This window comes from Panthera tigris, chromosome A3 (assembly GCF_018350195.1).
Source record: "Panthera tigris isolate Pti1 chromosome A3, P.tigris_Pti1_mat1.1, whole genome shotgun sequence".
NCBI lineage: Eukaryota > Metazoa > Chordata > Mammalia > Carnivora > Felidae > Panthera > Panthera tigris.
Window position 1 is genome coordinate 7,884,023 of NC_056662.1, and position 22,251 is coordinate 7,906,273.

At 43.8% G+C, this 22,251-nt stretch overlaps 1 protein-coding gene across 2 annotated transcripts in view; it reads right to left on the minus strand.

Moving 5' to 3' along the window:
- DOK5 (docking protein 5) overlaps positions 1 to 22,251 on the minus strand; it is a 150,109-nt gene that overhangs the window by 32,931 nt on the left and 94,927 nt on the right. For both annotated transcript variants that reach the window (XM_042980114.1, XM_042980113.1), the window contains exons 3-5: positions 15,557 to 15,671; positions 15,351 to 15,470; positions 12,761 to 12,950 (exon numbers count right to left, since the gene is read on the minus strand). In XM_042980114.1, the coding sequence (XP_042836048.1) occupies positions 12,761 to 12,950; positions 15,351 to 15,470; positions 15,557 to 15,671 (425 nt within the window). The remainder of the gene's footprint in view (positions 1 to 12,760; positions 12,951 to 15,350; positions 15,471 to 15,556; positions 15,672 to 22,251) is intronic.

Below are 22,251 nucleotides of genomic sequence, written 5' to 3' on the forward strand. Positions count from 1 at the left end.
GGATGAAAACCCAGAGAAGGTAAAACAGTTTAAAAGTTGGGCCTTTGCCATGTTCTTTGTGAAGATAAGGATTCAGACATAAGAACACGGTGGCCATACAGAGATACAACAGTTGTGAATTTCCCAAGAATTACTTTGCCTAAATGATGAACCTGTCACTCCGGGCCATGAATTATGCAGTTGGTCAAGAATCTAGAAGAAAGTCGGGAGCTCAGAAAGCACCTGGGAAATTCACTCACTGGTGCCCAAAGCAAGTATGTATCAAGGCAGAGTGCAGTAAGCAGAGAATGTGGGCTCCAGATTGCCTGGCCGTGCTCGCCCCCTGCCAGCTTTGTGAGCCGCGACGCACTACTCAGCCTAAGCCTGCATTTCTGCTCGTGAAATAAACAGGAGGATAACAGCCATCACGTAAGCGTGCTGAAGGTGTTAGGCATGATACATAACGTGCACAAAGGAGGTCTTTCACTCAACGCGCACCTCCACTCTTCTGCTGGAAGGTAAGCTCCAGGTAGACCAGATCTGTTCCTGATTTGTTCACAGATCTTCCGCCACTGCCTACAACAGGGCGTGGCCTACATCTGGCGCTCCGTAAATAACTACAGAATGGACTGTGACATAGGAGGCGGTGCCCGGCAAACGTGTAATTAAGAACTGGACCCCGGCTTCCTTGAGGAAGTTTTATTGAAACTGAGGTTTCTAGAAGAGAAGGGAGGAACAACAGTCTGACAACTGCACAGAGAATGTCCTGATTTGGTCAAAGGCAAGTGACACACTAGGGGCCGGGGGGCCGGAGGGGGCAGCCTATGTTCCAGGAGCCCCGGGAATGGGCACGAGCTCCCAGAGATGACAGGCTTCGCTCTGCGAAGTTGCCACCCGACTGTAACCATTCCCACAGGCACAGATGCCCAACATCGGAAACTGTCCCTCTCTGTGCTAGTGACATGTCACACAGACATACCACATTGGAACAATATTAATGGGACCGAATTTAAGAAAACCAGAATAAATGACCCCACAGTGGCCAGTATAAATCAGCAAACTTGTGAGATGGGAGTGCCAGTGGGTTCCGCATTCCCTCACTTGCAACATGTGTTCTGCGCATGTGCATGTGTGTGTGTGTGTCCCTGTGTGTTTAGAATATTTGAACATTGTTACAAGCAGGATGCATCTCATACTCGACACGTATATTTATGGTACTCTTCTCTCTACTCCTGCAAAGCAGTTATTAAATCAGTGTTACATTTCACATTTGCAGTTACGTATTCTATATGAAAGAGTAAGGTACTTGTCAGAAAACAGAAGGCAAATCATAAGGGCTCCGGCAATGGATGTAATGGTAAAGAAACGGGCTTTTTCCCTGAGAAGTTTATACTTTATTCGGCTAAACAAGATCTATGTAAGTGAACAGGTTCAAGACTAACATGGTGGTGCAGTGAGCTGGTGAACGGTACTGGTCAGAGGTGCACTGATAAAGGAAAGCAGAGCTGGGGAAAGGGGTGGGTGTCGATGTTACATAGTAACAAGGAAAATCAGGAAGGCAAACACCAGAGGGGAACAGATCAGAGGCACTTCCCAGGAGAGACACAAAATTAGGAGCAAAACATTGCAGAAGTGAGGTGAACTGTGGGACTCCTGTCCTACCTGTGGCTGCAGCCGCCAGGGACACCATGGTTAAGAAAATACGGAAAAAAAAAAAAATACGCACAGAGAAACACAACACGAAGTCAAAAAGAGGCTTAACCACATGGGTTCTGGCAGCCCCATCTTGAAGAAAAACCCGGGGAAGCGTCTGTTAGGAACTCGTAATACAGAACAGGGGCTCTCTACACTGGCGCATTCGACATGAGCAACATCGTACGGCCAGATCGTTCTTTGTTGTGGGGACCGTCCTGTGTGTTGTAAGGTGTTTAGCAGCATCTCTGGTCTCTACCCACTGCATGACAGTAGAATCCCCTAGCTGTGGCAACCCAAAACGTCTCCACACACTGATAAATGTCCCCAAGGGGGCAAAACGCCCCCAGCTGAAAACCACTGAAATAGACCAAAAATAAGGGGCTTAGGGAGCACCTAAGTCAAGGTTCAGCGGTGGAGAGGCTGTGCACACGAGGCGGCTTCCACGTTAGGGGAGCTGTGGATTCACCGCAGACGGTGTTCACGATGAAGCACAGAGGACGTCCTGCATCTGCGGTCTGTGGGGTCTTGCCTGTTCCAGTCATGGGCATCATCGCCTGGTGGTCTCAGCTTGAGACAAGGTAGCAGTTGACTGCTGGTGCCGTGTGTAGGTGTGTTTACGTGTGTGCGTGTGTTGGCTGGAGGTCAGCTAATCTAGGCTGCCTGCTAATGTGGTGGTTTTCCTGTCCTTCCCTGAGACCACTGGGGTGAGAAACAGAAATCAACGTAAGACACCACGTGACGTACCACAGTACCACTGAGGCTTCCGAGCCCGGGACGGCTCTTGAGAACGTCAGCCAATCTCCTACGGCTTGCACTGGTGTGTCAAATCTTTGCGCCGCCTTATTTAATGCTTGTTTAATCAGCTCAGTTTTCCTTTCCCTTAAACAAATGTATTGTAAACGAATCGCCAAATCAACAGCAGAAGCCAGTATGCTCGACTACAAGTTGGAGGCAGATGTGAAAGTAAATACAGTGAAAACAATATGTTATTAAACTCTGACCAGATCCTCTTGTCAAAGATCTAAGCGGGACGTTTGCTCACGTGTTAGTGACACAGGTAAAGTAGAAAGTGTTAGAAGATGTGTTTAAAATGTGCCAACACCTCACTGAAATGTTTCTCTGTAATTTAATCAGGAGGATCAAAAAGGTAATTAAGAGGAAAATGACTTGGGGCGCCTGCGTGGCTCAGTCAGTTAAGCATCCGACTCTTGGTTTTGGGTCGGGTCATGATCTCTTGTTTCGTGAGTTCGAGCCCTGCGTCCAGCTCTGAGCTGACAGTGCAGAGCCTGCTTGGGATTCTCTCTCTCCCTCTCTCTCTGGCCCTCTCCTGATGATGCACTCTCTCTCTCTCTCTCTCTCTCTCTCTCAAAACAAATAAGTAAAACTTAAAAGAAAAATCTAAAAAAGAGAGAAGAAAAGGTCACTGTGAGATTACATTCATTTCATGTTATGCCTCTATCACTAAAACCATCCCACATCTGGGGAAACGCGGCTGTGTTTCCCGGGGCCCTGCTCTAGTTGGTGTGGGACAGAAAGCCTCATATGCTGGAATCATGGTCAAGTTTCCTGACCTCTCGAAGTTTCCACGGACAAACCTTTGAGAGCGGGGAAACTGTGTTTTATCTTTAGGAAAGGATCTCAAGTCAAGGTAAGCATCTAATGAAGATTTGTTGTTATTTTAACCCTTTAAAATGTCAAAGCCAAGGAGAGGCGGTCCTCGGGGAAAACTTCAGGAAAGAGGCACAACCACATCTCTGCCTGGATGAAAACTGCGTAATCACAGCCCGGAGCAGCGGGAAAGCGAAAAACAGCTGCACGGCGGCGGGAGGCGTGTGGCTGGGGAAGAAAGTCTGTGTTTGAGGCTCACGGGCTGTGAACACAGAATAATACAAACCTCTTCTCTGAGAAGGGAGATATGAATTCGGGAATGTGATTCTCCCTTTAAGAAAAGCAGCTTTCATTAAACAAAGATTGTAATGCAAATGACTGGGGGGATTTGTTTCTCTGGCTGCAGGAGGTATACTGTGTCTGAGTGCTAGCAGCACCTTAAATAAAGCCCGTCAAGGGGCGCCTGGGTGGCTCAGTTGGTTGGGCGGCCGACTTCGGCTCAGGTCATGATCTCGCGGTCCGTGGGTTCGAGCCCCGCGTTGGGCTCTGTGCTGACCGCTCGGAGCCTGGAGCCCATTTCAGATTCCGTGTCTCCCTCTCTCTGACCCTCCCCTGTTCATGCTCTGTCTCTCTCTGTCTCAAAAATAAACGTTAAAAAAAAAAAATTAAAAAAAAAAAAAAAGCCCGTCAGCCCGGTGGACGAGAGGAAGAGAAGGTTCCAGTTCAGAGGGTGCTCGGCCACACGCTGTCCCTTCTGTGGCTCCACCATCCATGTCACCAGGCTTCCTAACGGTTCCCTTAAATGTGTACAGACGCTGCCATCATCAGTTTTTAACTTTTTAAAAAAGGTGTTTTTAAAAAATGTTTATTTATTTAATTTTGAGAAAGAGAGAGAGAGGGGGAAACATGAGCAGGGGAGGGGCAGGGAGAGAGGGAGAGAGAGAATCCCAAGCAGGCGCCCATCGATCGGCACAAAGCCCAGCCCGATGCGGGGCTCGATCTCATGACCCCTGAGATCATGGCCTGAGCCGAAACCGAGAGTCAGACTCTTGACTGATGGAGCCACACGGGCACCCCTGCCATTATCACTTTTTAGACTTGAGTTTATGAAAACAAAACAAAACCCAAACAATCCAAAGTCATAAAATGTGGCCAGTGTAAAAGACAGTGGGTTGTTTATTAATACGTCTGTTCATCATGTTCTATGAACACGTAAAGTCAAAGAAACACTTTTCCCCCGTTTTTCCCCATGCTATGCCCTGACCTAGATCTTAGGGAGCACTGCCCCCCGTTCTTCCCACTGTAGTGCTCTACAAGCAGCAGGATGAAAGGGAGGGCTATTTCACAGTTTCTGAACCCAAACGCGAAGTGTGGCTTTACTGACCCCCAAGAGAATGAAAAGCCAGGTGAGCAACAGAGGGAAACTTCGGAACGAACCTTGAAGTTCGCATGCCCCAGACTGAAGTCGGATCACCCCCACCCCACACTGGCCCCCCAGGCATGCCTGTGCCGTTCCAACGGCTCCCAGAGGATCCCGATTCCTCTCTGTCTCCTTACCCACGTCCAGTCAGTCAGCTTTGGGCACTAGCTTCAAAACATGTCAGTATCCAAACATCTAAGTCCACGTTCCTTGTTACCAGCATGCCAGGAGCCACCCTCGTCCTCACCGTGAGCACTACAATGCCCCCTCCCCACTGCTTTTAGCCTGAGTTAAAGAAAAAAAAAAGTCAGACCATGTCACCTCTTGGCTAATCACTTCCTGTGTAGGGAAAAATTTAATCTTGTCCAAACAATCCGGTCTGGCCTTTGCCAACATGGGAGGTGATTTTTGTTTGCCTGGGTTCTTGGGTTAGACAAATAGTAACAAGGGGGTTTAGGGTGAGGCTTTGGGTCACGTGCTGTCAGCTGACCTGGAGGCTGAGATGAGCCAGGTGGGCAATCGATGAATCAACCAAGCAAGCATGGGGTGGAGCCTCAATCAAAACTCTAAACGCTGTGGCTGGGAAGCGTCCCCGGTTGACAACACTCCGTGGGGACTGTCACATACCGGTATGAGAAAAGTACAGTGTTCTGACTCCACAGGGAGAAGACACAGAATCTCTATGCCGGGCACTTCCCACAGCTCCTCCCTTATCCGATGGTAGTTACTCTGTATCCTTCAGTGGTACAAGCTTTGACCAACTTCATAGATGTCAGTGAACTCCAAGTCGTTCTAGCAAATTCTGAAACGTTTGGTGGTTGTGGGAGCCCCCGAACTTGTAACTGGGGTCAGAAGTGAGGAAGGTCTTGGGGACTGTTCCTTCGAACCTTGCAGTGGTCTCTCCCCACCCACAATGGCTGCCCAACTAAGATGAAAAGCCAAATTCTTTACAGTGGCTCCAAGCCCCACACGGCCTGACACTGTTCTGCTTCTTCCTTTGCATACATTGTGGCCCCCTCCCTCATTCTGCTCCTGCCACGTCAGCCTCCTGGATCTTCTCTGCACACTCCATGTATACCCCCCTTGGCACCTTTTCCCAATGTCCTTCTGGCTGGAATGCTCCCCCCCCCCCACCGCCGCCTCCATGATTCCTCCTGGGTCTTCTGTCGGCATCACTGACTCAGTCAGCAAAGCCAGTCCTGCTCACCCTACTTAAAATTGCACCCCCTCTTTGGGCACTTGCTATTGAATGATTTTATTGTTTGCCGTGAACTTACACAATCTAACATCTATTTTACTTTTTCAAATGTCATTATTGTCTATATCCCCTCTTCTCTACAGAGCGAACTTCATGACAGAACACGTGAGAACCTCCTGTCCGTATGCTTTATTCACTGCTACGTCCACAATGCTCGGAACCACATGGGGCTCCTAGGGGGAACTCAACAAACATTGGATGAAAGAAGGAAATGGCTCATTTTTATTTACTAGACCCTTCTAGAAAGTGAGGTACCATCACATGTAAAGTGGTCACATACACCAGTGGATCATCACCCGCAGGTGATGGCTGCACTGTACAGATGACCAACAGGTACGTGAAAAAGTGCCCAGTGTCACTAACCATCAGGGAAACCAAAACCAGAATAAGATACCATCTCACACCTGTTAGAATGTCTACTAGGAAAAAGACAAGAGATAACAAGTGTCCGTGAGAATGCGCGGGAAAGTCTAGAGACCCTTGTGCACTGTTGGTAGGAATATAAACTGGTACAGCCTTGTGGAAAACAGTATGGCGGTTCTTCAAAAAATTAAAAATAGAACTACCATATCATCCAGCTATTCTAGTTCTGGGGATCTATCCAAAGGAAATGAAGTCACTATCCCAAAGAGATATGTGAACCTCATGTTCACTGTAGTATTGGTTACAATGGCCAAGACGTGGAAATGGCCAAGTGTCTACCAACAGATGAAATGCATAAAGAGAACGTGCCATGTACACACACACATACACACACACACACACACACACACACACACACACACACAATGTGATCTTAGCCATAAAAAAGAAGGAAATCTTACTGTTTGCAACAACATGGATGGACTTTGAGAGCATTATGGTAAGGGAAGTAAGTCAGATGGAAAAAGGCCAATTGCATATGATCTCACTTGTGTGTGTAATACAACTAAGCTGAACTCACAGAAACAGATGAGTGGATACCAGCAGCTAGGGGTGGGGATGGGGAAAATGAGGAGCCGATGGCCAAAGGGTACAAACTTCCAGTTAGAAGAGGAAGAAGTTCTGGGGAGCTAACGTCCAGCGTGGCGACCACAGTGAGCAATACTTTACTGTGTCCCTGAAGGTTGCTCAGAGAATAGATCTAAAATGTTCTCACCACACACACATCGTGTGAGGCGATGAAGGTCTTAACAAACCTTAAGGTTGTTATCACTTCGCAATATATACATCGTACGCTTTAAACTTAAACAGTGTTATATGTCAATCAGATCTCAAGAAAACTTGAAAAATAAGTAAATAAAATTTAAAAATACACTCAAAAATTTTTCCTTCAAAAGATGGCCACAGGGGCGCCTGGGTGGCTCCGTCACTTAAGCATCTGACCCTTGATTTCGTTTGAGTGTGAGATCCAGCCCCTGTGGATTCAAGTACAGGAAGAACGGAGCACATTTTATCTGTTAATTTGTTTTAAACTCTTTAATAAGAATGAGTGTATGCTCTATAAAATACTCAGAAATGAGAAATTACTAAGTAGCTTAGAATCGAGAAGAGAAATAGAGAATATTCAAAGATTTATATTAGAATAGGGGTCCTTTGAGCTGTAAACTCATCTGCTAGAGGGAAAAACAATTTTCTTCTCCGATGCAAAGCCATTTCACTAAGTACTTGTTTTCAGAGTGATACACACTAGAAATGAACAATTGCTTTGCCAAGACTGCGCAGAGGCCTTTAATCCAAAAAAAACAAAAACAAAAAAAAACCAAACACCTTTCACAAATTTGTGCACTCCGTTTAAGAAAAAGAATTTGTACGTGCAATGTCGATTTTCACATATTCTTGGCATACCTAAAAGTTTCTCCTAAAATGATGTCAAAAGCACAGCAGAGACTCTCTCTGGCTGGTAAAGAGGAGTGCTCTCGTGTGGTAATTATTCAGGACGTGCTGCGAAATGTCACCTGAGCTGCTTTCACTCCTGCAGGTGCTAAACCCAGGGTATTAATCTAAATCAGTCAGGAGGTGAGGCGGAGCCTGACGCTGAAGCATGCTAACTCAGCAGTCAGCTGTAAAACTAACGGGAACCTACTGGACACCGGCCACCCTTCCTTAAACAATAACGTTTCAAGAACGGTTCCAAGGGAGGTGTTGACGCAGTGAGATCCTCCTGTCCGTTGGATCATCCCATAAAAAAATCAGAGCCCCTGCCAGCCTGATGTGCTTGGCTGAAGTTTCAGAGCTTCGAGGTGGAAAGAAACAAACAGAAGACTAGAAAAACCTCAAACAAAATAAGCAATATGTCTCTCGGCCCACCAGATAAACTAACCGTTCTTCTTGGTCTCCAGGGGCAAGAAGTGGCAATCCAAGGTGCAATTGCGTTTTATTAAAGAGCTTGTATTTCAACCCTGGATTTCTTCAAGGAAAGAAGAAAACAAAACAGAAGTATGATCGGATTTGCTTATGTTGGGTGGAAAGGAGGAGAAACAGCGTCCAGAAGATCCCGACGACCTACGATCATCACACTGCTGCCCAGGAGAGATGAACAACCCTGGCTATATGTGCCTGTCCTCCAGACTAAAAAAAAAAAAAAAAAAAAAAGAAGGTTCCAGCAATTAGGAGAATTCATACATTAATGCATATCCAAATGGTTTTCCTCTGGTGATGTAAGAACGCCGTCTCTTCCCTAGCTCTGTGGAAGTATGGAATATGATAACTGATGGAGGTGATAGACTAACCTGATGAAATACGATAGACTTTCTAGATATCTACAAGGTTTGGAAGTAAGAAGACCTGAGTGTGAATAAATCTACCACTTACTAGTCTAATGCCTTCGGACCAGTCACCCAGGTGCCCAAGCCTCCCTTGAAGATGAAAATAGTAATATTCCCTACTTTGTACGATAAGTGAATGGCATGACCGTATGAATGAGACACTGCATGTAAAATGCTTCGTATAGTGACCTTCGTGCAGTAACTTGCTCCATAAATATTAGTGATTACTCTTCGTGGCCGGTATGCCGGCTGGAACAGAATTTTTCAACTGGGTAACTGGACCAGATACCTATTTGCTGTGGGAGATTGTTCTGTGTATGTTTAGTAGCACCTCTGGCCTCTCTATGCATTAGATGCCAACGGTATCCCTGACCAACTGTGACAATCAAAAATGTCTCCAGACATTGCCAAATGCCCCCTGGGAACAAACACATCCTTCGTTGAGAACCACGGTTCTGCATCTCAGCACCATGATGCGTGATGTTGCTAATTACAGTCAAATAACTGCTTTACCCTATTTGCTTTGAGCAGCTATTAAATGCTATGTTGGACACATTTTGTTAGGGTTCTTTTTTTCTTTTTAAACCTTACACCCATTCCCCTTTGGATGGCATGAGTGCACCCTTCCTGCTTTGGGAGAACCACCCATTCTATTGGTACCCTGTGTGCCTTGTGTAATAAAGTTCTCAGTATAGTACCTGACACACAGTGAATGTAACGGTCAATATATGGTAGGAATTTCTCTCTCTTCTATTTGCCTGATGGTGTGAGAGGATCCCAAAGCATCTAGAAGCCACCATGTGAAGCCAGAGCAAAGCCATCCTAGAAGCAACAGAACTGAGAGATGAAACCTAGGGTCATGTACACTCTGAATCAAGTCAAGGCTGAAGCCATCCCTACCTCCTGGACTTGTGGTTATGTGAGCCAATGAATTTCTTCCCTGCTGTTTCAGTTTGGTTGATACAACTGCCTACTATGTGCCAAGCATTATGCCAGGCATTCACACGTACACCTTATTTAATCTTCATGGCAATCTTGCGACGTATGTCATATATTGTACCCATTTTACGGGCAGCCAACGGAGCTCAGAGAGTTAGGTCATTCACTCAAGGCCCACAGCCAGTATGTGGTACAGCTGTAATTTCATTTCATTCCCTCCAATTTCTAGTTCAGTCTGTTACACATGCCCTGGTGTCAGTCTTGGTGGGGTAAAGGGGGGCCCTTTGAGCAGAAGTAACACCCCATCCCAACTCTAACAGAAGCTGAAAGTGAGCAGAACTTTGCCCAAAGTCCTTGGGGAGATTCTTTGTGTTCTGGAAGGCAATACTGCAACATCTTTGCAGATGCATGTTGGATACGTGAAAACCATCTGCCTGGAGACACTTAACTCCTCTTCATTTATCGATAGGAGACAGGGAGAAAATCCTATTAGTTAACAGGAAACTGCTTTGTTTTGAACACATCCAAAAATAGCCAAGGAAAAAATTATCTTCACTAATAAAGCAAGGCAGATATGAAACCTTCATGCTTGGGGGAACACAAATGATCTTATTATCCTGAGCATCTTGATGGTAACCATAAAAATTCATCTTTATTTGAGTTTCAGGCAAAATATAAACTAGGAACATTACCTTGTGTTTAACACTGTCTGTATCCTGCAGACCCAAGCCCTGCTCCAAAAGCCATCACAATAAAACATCAAAGACACTGCTGAGGAGAAGCGGCGCTATTCTAGGCCATCCGTGTGCGTTACTGCTGTTCCCCACAACAGTCCTGCAAGGCAGTTATGACTTGGACAAACATACAAGGGAAGCGAAACCCTCTGTCCAAGGTCAACAGCTAATAAAGAATAGAGATGAGAGCCCAGGGTGTCCCCCTGACTGCTTCTTCCACCACCTCGTGCTGTTTGACAAATGAGCAAGACCCGAAGAACGCATTCCCAATACTCTCCCTTCTGTGACTCGCTGCAAGTTAGCATCATCCACAGAGCACGACCACTGAATAAGAACACGGTTCAAAAGCAGCTGAGTGTTCTGAGTCCCTGCAATCCTTGAGGCACAGCATGGTGTGGTATGGGTTGTAGGTGTTCTCGTCATCTAATGGCTTCGACGAGATACCCTGAAGGTCAGACCATAAAGAGACTAAAGTCATAGAACAAAATGCTTTCGTTTTACAAGTTAGCACTTTTATGCTTTCGGGTCAAAGGCCATTGGAATATTTCTGAAATTTACGTCTCCAATAGATCTGTAATTTCCATCCGCCATTTCTTCTACCTGAGCTACTTTGGTATCTCCCCATATATCCACTTGCCACCTCTATGTCACTGCCTACAAAATATAAACACCATTCCCTCTCTCTCTCTCTCTCTCTCTCTCTCTCACGTACACACACACACACCTGCTTAAAAAATCTCTATGGTTTCCTATTACACTTAGAAGAAATATCAGTCTTTAAAATAATGTCCTAGATCCTTAGCAATTCTACTAGATTAATATGAATAAGTTGAACTTTTGCAATATATGAGTAATATGAAAACTTGAAAGACTGAGATAATCTCAAAAAAAGTTTAATATTCATCATGAGATACTATAAAAGTTTCCTAAGGTTTTAGCTTTCAGAGATTATGACAGAAAGCCATACTCTTCCTATTACAATTCCCATAAATTCAAGGAACTGAAAAATTTTCATGCTTGAATAAGTGCTACCTGAAATAGGCCCAAGACACCCTGATCAATGCAGAATTCTACTGTCCATTGATATGAAATACAAGTGGGAGATGATATGAGGCATACAATCAATAGAAAAGCCTACTTCTATCGTAAAACATTTTTCATACATAGATTTCACTGGTTATGGTTAATACATAAATAATTCTGGAGACCCAAACAGGAAAATATAGCCACTTTCCCCAACAAATTCTGATTTTTCTACAGAGATTTTCCCATAAGGATAATAAATAAGTAATTCTGACAAAAGAACATCGCTCTGAAGATTACAGTTTTATTTTCTAATGTGAAGACCTTTGCCATCTCTGGGAGATTCAGAGACTCATTTATAGCATTTCAATTTCCAGGTACTTAAAAAGCAAATTTTAAATAATTGGGATTTGCTTGTAAGGGAATGAGCAGATTAAGTTGAGCGGAGCATTGCTGTCATATGTTCACACAAGTTAGGGTCTTATGTGTTTGCAACTTCTGTTTTTACTCTTGTATCAAGTATTGTATTCCTATTGGGAAGAACCATCCACTTTTACAGACAAACAAACAGAAATGTTTAAAACCACACGCTGATTGCCTTCAACTTTAATGTGAATTTTACAGAAGGACTTGTATCTTGAAATTTAGTCATTTAAAATTCCAAGATATAAAATTTATCTGCAATGTCTCAAAAGAAGAGCCTAAATTCTGAGGGAGCAAGAATGGTGAGGGGGTGGGGAGAAGAATGAGATCCTGATTAGACTAAAATCTCTTTCTGGTTAATGATTGACCCAGATTTTTTGGCACCACTGGCACTACCTTCTCTTTCCAAAATTGACTTCTAAAAGGAAAAAGGGAAAGCCCTAGAAGTGCTTATTGGGTATGGACTGCAATAAGCCAGTTCTAGAATCAACCTCCTAGCGTTAGTGCAGTTCATTACACCATGGATGGAACCCAATCAATGGCACCTTCAGAAATGAACGGTGCCTCATATTGATAATCTACCATAGTCAGCCAAGGAGAAAACATAAACAGATTAACACTATGGATGTTTCCCAAAACCCAAGAAGCTGGCCTGTGTTCAGCATGACCCAGTAGATGGTGCCTTTCTGGCATTTTCACCTAATTCTACGTCAGTTTGTGGTATGGAATCAAACTGCGCAATGAAAGTTTATATCACATTGCTGAGAACTCTCCATGGGAAATAAAGCCATATGGAATATCTGACTACTTTACAATACGCCTGGCATTACAGGGCTGGAGCTCTACGCATTTGTAGAAGCACACTTCAGCGTGGATCTCATAGGCCAACCTGGGAAAAGGAAAAAATAAGTAGGAGAACAGTCATGAAACTCACCTCCCTGCCTCAAAAGTGAACCAAGCAGCATCTCGCCCGTACCGCCGCAGGGCACTTAGCGGCCAAGAGATGAGTTTGACTCTGGGATTCTGGACGTCCCAAAGACAGATGTGCTCATATGTAATCTGCAAGGCACATTCGCCATGTACATCTAAGTTAGGGGATGGCATCAAATACACATTGAATCTCTCTGGGAGAAAAACAAAAGGTTAGTCTAAAATCCCGGGAATGAAACATCAAAGACAACGTAGGAACAAAGAGGCATTTCAAAATAATGCTAGCTCACATTCTAGGTGCACGTTGAATATTCAGGAAGATAAACCTTTCTCATGAATTCACAGTGCCAGAAAATGATTTTTTTAAATTAAGACCATATTAAATAACATGATAATGACACAGTCTGGCGGTCGACATACACTAAACACTATTTGCATGAGCAAAGACCATGTTTAGAATTTTTTAATTTGCATAATAAAAAAACGTGTATGCCAGTAGAAGACTAGAGCAATGAAACCATTAAAAACGTTTTTTTTCCTGCCAAGTACACATTAATTCCACCCACACTTTGGTGTTCACAAAAGGTGCAGGTGCAAATAACTGTCGCATGATTTAATGATATTAAAGTTACACTGATCAACATATAATTTTCATAACCAAATAAGTAAAACTATATCCCAAATCATTTAAATAAAACTCCATGAGAATACCGTGCACTTAACTGACCCAACAGTCTGTGAAAAATCCAATAGATATATTTGAACTCGTTTTAGCAAGAACGCTACAAATTTCCATTTGCTTATTTGGATGACTGTTAAAATTTAACCAAGATTACTCTACATAAACGACTTGGTTTATGACTGCAACCACATTTTCATCCCCACAGATTCAGTCATGGCATTTCCGCTCTACTTCTATAAAATTCATTAATTTAGGAAGCTATAGAGTCAAAAATCTTTAAGTGAAATATGAACACAAATATTACTGGAGTCAACATTTTCACCCATCCATCATGAAGGTGGATTGCCTAAAGCTGACAAGCTAGTGCGGCACTAATCATTATCAGCGGTATTTTAAATTAATCATTTTATAATAAGGAAGTCACTAGAATTCTTATAGATTTTAGTTGAGTTTAGTAAATAGGAGCGTCATGACTGCTTTCATGGATCTATTTTTCAAATTTTCTGTTATTTCCAACTCCCAATCACCAATTATTTGCTGTTTTCTAGCAACTATTATTTTAAAAGTATATTCTAATGGAGTAAAATTTCTCCCTGGGGAGTTCTGGAGCAAGTCAGAAAGAGTTCACCCTTAAGTAAAAAGGTAAGAGAGATCATTACCAATTTGTTCACTTGAAGTTCTATAACTTTACTTCACTCGAGAATAACAGCAAGTGTAAGAGTGGCTGCTTTAGTTACAATTACTTGAAGTCATGCAAATTAATATCGTGAAGTGCCTTCAAAGAGGTAGCTGACTTTTGTAGTAATCCCTAGTAGTTATGTACCAGGGGTATTCTTATTCCTATTTGACAGAAGAGGAAACTGAGGCCTGGTTGTGGTATAGTAAAGGGAATTCCTAGGCACAGCCCATCCTTAGACTCTGTAGTGTTATCAGGATAGAGCTTCACAAATATAAATTTGTGAAAAAAAAGTGCTGAGCGGAGCACTCTAGATTAAAAAAAGAAATCAGATCCTGTCCTATCTTCCTCTTTAGGTCTGGCTTCACATGCAAATATCTGTGAGGCATCCGCTCAGGTCCATACAGGTGCATCCTCAGGCTACAACAGAACAAGATTCTGGGATCCAATCCGCCCTGTCACAAGGCTCCGTCACCTGGAAACAAAGAAATCATTCCTCACCTCCAGGCTCATACTGTAAACCAACAGTGAGTTTTGCTGAAATGATCATGGGTATTCTGGTCATTATTACCTCGAATGATTTATTCCCAGGTTGAGTGTTGAGCTCAAGGAGTTGGCTCAAGTGTTTTAGTGGGGGGGAAAAAAAATCACAGAATTAGGAGGGTTTAAAGATGATGAAACATTCGTGATGTCCGGATTCTATTAAAAATGTTGGAAAACTCTCAATGAAATACTTTCAGTGAAAAATGCAAGACCAAAAAGAACAAAACAAAACAAAACACTATGCCTTAAAATCAGCATATTATGAATACAGGCTCAAGAGTGTGGTCTTGTATCAAACACCAGCTGTTGGAGTTGGAACAAAAGCTTCAGTTTCCTCATCTGTAAAACAGGGGGACGGAACAGTGCACCCGTCACGGAGCTGCTGGGAACATTAAATGACCTGATGCATCTGCCACAGAAACTGGTGCATGGCAGGTCCCCCCCCCCCCGATTTCTAGCTGATGCTATTAATGCAGATACATTCATATTTATGCATCGAAAACATATTAGGAAAAGAAATACACTGAAATATGAACACAGGATTTAGGTGCAATAAAAAGTTCTTTTTCCTTCTTTCTGTATACTTTTCTTATAACTTCAAAAATCTGACATAACGAAGATGTCTGACGGTGTACTGGATGGGGATTAAAAACAATGTCAAATAGAGCGAAGGAGAGAATTTTCTTTACATACCACTCTGTTCTCTCTCAACCCCAGTAGCCAGTAAGTCAGGCTCTCCGAGGCTGATGTCATTGATCCGTGCGCCCACACACTCCGTCTGGAGCAGTTTGCACCATTCATCGGCCTCCAGATCTGTGGGAATGTCCAGAAACATCACCATGCGTGCCCAGCACCCACTTAAAAGCTACACGCAAAAGCCCTCCCCGCCTCGGACGAACCTGATTCACAAGCAAAGGTCTTGGAGGTGTCGTCATTGAAATAGATTCCTATGGCGTGCTTCTTGGTGCTCTTCGGCAACCGGGCTACGTTCTTCACGTTGTTGAGCTCTGTCACCTGAAAAACGGACAACTGCAAGTCTGATCACACTCCCTGCGTGAACGCGCCCGATCCACACCACCACACTCGGGGGAGGCACGTTCAGTGGAAGGCACGCCACAGATGAACAGCCCTCGACAAAAGGCGCGTTTTGGAAAGCTGCGGATTATTTCGGTGTGGGATCCTCAATATGCAGCAAGAAAAATTAACGAATGACCTTCCTTTTTCAATTTCCTGAATATTAAGTGGCACGGACTCAAAACTTCCCAGAGGGAGAATTATCTCCCCAAAGAGTCTACCTAATCAGCAGTTCTCAGGTCTGTATCCCATCGCTGGGAAGGCCTTTCCAATACTCCAACCCCTCGAGGTACTTCCCCTGAAGGCAACTTACACGTACTGACCGTACTGACCGCAAGGGAGGGAGGGAGTGGTGACCCAATTCATAACTCAGTCACCTCACTCTCTGATAATCAGAAATGGAGTGTCAGAAGTCCCCCAAATGCCCCTCTACTCGGGGTTCAAGTCATATATTCCAAGACAGTGGTTTTGTACCACACTTCCCTACTCTCTCTGACTTACTCCTAGCTTCTCAATGCTTATAGGGCCTCTGTTTAGATTCTTCGTGGTACCACCTTTTTCCTATCAGTAGAGAAGGTTTTTCTCCATCAGACATTCTCTCTTTCCTTCTTCTCTCCCACAGTCTTGGTCCCTCTTATAAACTTTCATAAAATTAACACTTATAAACCACTCCCCTCTCCCTCCCCTCCCCCGCACTCAGGGTATTGGCTTATTGTGTTTCCAAAATGGCTGCCTCTCCTCCAGTTCCATCCAGAAGATCTGCTGCGTTGGGGCTGTGATGACTGGCTCCTGCAGGAGAGAAGGCTTAGGTGGCTTCAGGGTCTTTACAAGATAAATAACTCTTTCTGACAAGTCTCACTTCCCCTTAGGGTATCTCTTTTGTGTTATCTAAAAGAATATATCTCCCATCAATCTCTGCCTAGATAACCATCTCTTATCTATTATTCTAAATTCAAGGAGTGCCTAGCTCGAGAAGTAGGGGAGGTAAAAAGTCAATATCCTCCACACATAAAGTAACCTGATTATTTCATTCCCCTACTTCTTAACCTCCATTGGCTCTCTTTATAGTATAAATGCAAATTTCTTGCATAAAATATCATCATAGTTGCTACAGACCCAATATCTGTGGCCTCCCAAATGTACATGTTGAAATCCTACCCTTCAAGGTGATGGTATTAAGAAGCAGGGCCTTTGCAGGCTGATAGGTCTTGAGGGTGGAGCCCTACTGAACAGGATTTGTGCCCTCATAAAAGAGACCCCAGAGAGCCCCCTCGTCCCTTTCACCACGTAAGGACACAGAAAGAAGATGCCTTCTATGAACCAGATGGCACGTTCTCACCAGACCCCGAATCTGCCAGTGCCTTGACCTTGGACTTCCCGGACTCCAGAATTGTGAGAATTAAATTTCTGTCGTTTATAAGCTACCAGTCTATGGGATTCTTTTTTCATGGCAGCCCAAATGGACGAACACATCAGTGCTCCCTCAAAGCTGGCCACAGTACTCTCTACCTGAGCAGGTAGTTTCAGTAACTCAATGTTACCAACTTTATTCTCCAGCTACTCCACGTCCCTCGGAGTCTACCAGACGCATCTGTTTACTTTTGGTTTTAAATTTTTTTTAACTTTATATTTATTTTGAGAGAGAGACAGAGGCAGAGAGGGGCAGAGAGAGAGGGAGAGAGAATCCAAGCAGGCTCCACACGGTCAGCACAGAGCCTGGTGCAGGGCTCAAGCTCACGAACTGTGACAGCATGACCCGAGTTGAAACCGAGAGTCGGCCTCTTAACTGACTGAGCCATCCAGGGCCCCTGTTTATTTTTCGTTTGTGTATTTCTGTGCCAGTGCCCCAGTACAAACACTATCGTCTTGCCACACCTACTTATCAGTCTCTCCACGTTCATGGTAACCCCATTTATTCACTGTTAACACAGCATCCAAATGATCTTTTCAAACACAAGCCTGATTCCAGCACTTTCGTGCATAAAACAGAACACTTCAGTGACTTCCCACTGCACTTGGGACAAGCAGCCAAGTCCTTGGAGTGACCCTCAGGCCCCTCTGTGGTCTTCCCTGGAGCGATCTTACCAGCCTCCTCTCTCATACCTTCCCCTTAAGTCCCAGCCATACTGGCTTTTAGTTCAGGCTCCAGAAAGCACCATGATTCTCCCGGCACAGAGCCTTCCCCACTCTCTCCTTACTTCACTTGAACCCACCTTATGGGTCTCAGTTTAAATCTTGGTCACCTGCAGGGCCCTACTGGACGCCCCTTATCCCTCCTCTAATCAGAGCCTCCAGGGTCTATCATTCAATGACATCTTTGCCCTCGGAGACCTTTTATGGCCATATGGGCTGTGGTTTGGCACCCATCTTGCCTCTAGGGTGAAAGTTTTTTGCTCAGCACTGTGTCCCCCGAACCTAATACAGACTCTATCACCATCCTCAATGAATGTATACTCAATACATATCCATATACTCAATGAATATGTGTGGATTTGATGAACAAAACACCAAACACACCTGCAGATTTGCTTGCATGGTGCGTCTCCGAGGTGAATGCTTCTTTCTCCAGGGAAATTTCACTTTTCCTGAAAGGCCCACTTCCTCTTGGAAACTTGCCCTGACTTCAGGGTGAATTAATGGTCGCCTTCTCTCTGTTCCCGTGTGTGCTGCATAAAGCTTCCTTCTATTACCTGTTGTTGTAATTAATCCATTTATCTCTCCAGCACCTAGCTAGACGTGAGTCACCTATCAATGACTTATTGACAGAATGAATCGATGCCAAACAATCATCTGAGAGTCAACATTTATTGAGTCTGCACCACATGCCACACACTGGGCTTACACTGTCCTCACATAATATGTTTCATTTCATCTTCATGAACACCCGAGGACACAGATATTATTATCAGTATTTTCCAGCCGAAGAAACTGTGGATGAGAAAGGTCAAAGTCATGTGCTCAAGTTCCCAGCTAAAACATGGCAGAACCACGTTTTAAATGGGGGCAAACTGACCCCAAAGCCTGTCTGTGTTCTTCACCCATCTGAAATACTAAGGACTAATTCTAAATACTTTCAGCACAATCTTTAGCTCAGAAAGTCATCTCATATGCGAGGACTTCTTTCTTTTCACTGGTGTGTAAGGTGGGGAGGACAGGAGGGGGTGTAGGAGTAGGGCTTAGGTGCCCAGGCTTTATGATGACCCTCTACTGAAACATTATATAAGCCTAGTCCGCCCTAACCTGAGGCACAGCAATGACTTTGAAATATGTCATTTCATTACACATCCATTAAAGGTAAAGAGGAAGGAAAGTCACCTGAAAGAGTCAGGAAATGTAGGGAGAATTGCATGAGTCAGAACACAATTACCCATTTGGGAAATTGGTTTAAATAATAAGCAACCCAACACCTCCAGCTCGGGGGTGGTGACTGAGTGCTCACAGAGTAGGCAGGGTGATGTTTTTCATGTGTCAAAGGACTATCGGGTTCCAACGCAAAAGTCTCTGCCCCCAATTCAGAACCACCTCTCAATGAGCACATGCCTGCACACTTACCCACCCCCAGCACCCCCACATACACAGTTCTTTTGAAAGAATCGCAATCTACACAAATCCGTAACAGAGCCCTTCTCAAAATACATGCTACCATGAAAATCATGAGGACATTTGCAGATATATTTGTAAGTCACTTTAAAACTTGTATAAGACATATTTATTTCCACCATCACTCCATTTTGTAAATGAGAAAAATCAAAGCAGGATGTATTTTTTAATATTCCTTTTAAAAAGAAATAATTTGCCCCTAATGAATCTCTGGAAGCAAGCATAGATTTTGATAAGGTCTCAGGTTATTTTTTGATAGGAATGTTATCTTATTTTTTTAATATTTTATTTTTTAAATGTTCATTTATTTTTGAGAGAGAGAGAGAGAGAGAGAGAGAGAGAGGGAGAGAGAGAAAGTGAGCACATGAAGGGGAGGGGCAGAGAGAGTGGGAGGGAGGCACAGAATCCAGAGCAGGCTCCAGGCTCTGAGCTGTCAGCACAGAGCAAGATGCAGGGCTTGAACTCACTAACTGTGAGATCATGACCTGAGATGAAGTCAGACGCTTAACCAACTGAACCACCCAGGTGCCCCGATATGAATGCTGTTTTAAATAAGGGCTAATAAGTGTCACTCACCATCAAAAGTGACTGCACTGGGGCACCTCTGGGTGGCTCATGATCTCATGGCTCATGGGATCGAGTCCCACGAGGAGCTCTGCACTGACAGTGTGGAGCCTGCTTGGGATTCTCTCTCTCTCTCTCTCTCTCTCTCTCTCTCTCTCTCTCTCTGCTCCTCCCTGCTCATGCTCTCTCTCTTTCTAAATAAATAAATAAGTGACTGCATTGGATTCTCAATATGACCTCAGAGAGAATGAGCACTCAAGACCATGTGTGTGCAATACCTTCAGTCCACCTCTAGTCTGAATATCTTGTCTTCACCTTATGTCTCAGATCAATCAAAAGTTATTTCCTACCACGTTCAAAACTTTTTAGGAAAACTCCCTCCTGAGCCTCTGTGGTCAGAGATTTTACTTTTCCTGCACTGTGCAAGAGAAAAGACACACCCTAAGGTCTACATGAATTACACCAGCTCTTTATACAGATTCACAAATAAAATGTAAAAACTTCTTCAAGGTGTAACAGCATCAAGGAGGGAGCTACTGTAATACAATTATAGTAGAGCCGGCATTCCCTCGTCAAGAATCTTCCTTGAATCCATTCATTCATCAAAACTTTTAACTCATTGTTTGTTCATATTTAAAGGGAGAAAATAAAGAACCATTTTTCCAGGCAGGGATAAAGAAGGTGCTATGAGGACAAAGTTGTGAAAAAGGATCTAGTGTGGGCTCAGGAGAATTTTGCTCTTTTACCTAAGGGGGAAGGATGCCCTTTCAGAGAAGGGAGCAGTTGAGCAGAGGCTCCTAAGATGTGAAAAAGTGAATCCTATGAATCACTGGGCCCAGCCATTCAAGGCACAGGTAATGTTAAGTGCAAAGGCTCTGAGGCAGGAATTAACTTATTTGGCAAGGACTAAGTTTGCTTATAGGTTTTAACATTTGACCTCCTGCCCTTGATATCTGCACTCAAGAATGAGCCTTTTCAGCAGTCCCCCTCACAGCCCCCAGGCATCTCCCCACCCACTTTCCCCATAAGGCTGTGCTGCTCATGAAATATCTCCATGTTTTTGCATTTCCCCCCCTTTAACCTGGCCAAAATGTGCTTTCTGAGCACACTGAGCATCGTTATGACGGTTATTTCTAATTCTTTCTTAGGTAGCTCATATACTTCCATTTCTTTAGGGTCAGTTTCTAAAGATTTAGTTACTTTGATCGAGCCATGTTTCCTATTTCTTCATTGTCCCTTGTAAGCTTGCGCTGGGATCCACACATTTGAAAATACAGCCACCTCTCTCAGACTTTACGGACTGGTTTTGCACAGGGGAAGAACCAAACAGAAGTCTCGAGCCGAAGAAGACAATAATCGAGGTGAAATTTCAACTCGGGGTTCACAACAGATGTGATCAAGCTGAAGAAAGAATCAGAAAACCTGAAGACAAGTCCTTTGAAATTATCCAGTCAGAGGAAAACAATGCATGAACAAGAGAATTGGGTGTTTGGGATCAGAGCATTATCTCAGTACTCAGTTACCTGGAATTACTCCCTGCATATCTCACCAAAGCAAGGGCGTAATTCATTATTGGGATTTATAAATTACTTTGAGAGCCACACGCACTGTTGGAGCGTCACAAGCTAAATCCATATGGCACACTGTGCTTCAACTGAAGAACTACAATTTAAAATATAAAATGTTTAAACACTGTATTTGAAACACAAATGGTTCTATTAAATCTGTACATAGACACATAAATCTATGTACAGATTTAATAAAACTATAGTCAGTTTTATATACTATGTATACAGTAGTTGGTTCCCACTTCTATAAAAGATAATGTTTATACATGCATGCTTGCACACATATATATTCTTATATGTATATGTAGCGAGAAGGATTAAGGGTCTGGGTAAGCTCATATCTTTTTGTATTATTGCTTTTCTTTTTTACTGTATGACATAATCTTACATGTGGAAAACCTTAAAGATCTCTCTCTTGCACATATAGGCACGTGTGCACGCACGCGCACACACACACACACCTGTTAGAATAAATGAATTCAGTAAAGTTGCAGGATAGAAAATAAACACACAAAAATCAATTGTGTTTCTAGGTACTGACAGTGAACAATCCTATTTATTTATTTATTTATTTTTTTTTTAACGTTTATTTATTTTTGAGACAGAGAGAGACAGAGCATGAATGGGGGGAGGGTCAGAGAGAGAGGGAGACACAGAATCTGAAACAGGCTCCAGGTTCTGAGCTGTCAGCACAGAGCCCGACGCGGGGCTCGAGCTCACGGACCACGAGATCATGACCTGAGCTGAAGTCGGCCGCTTAACCGACTGAGCCACCCAGGTGCCCCTGA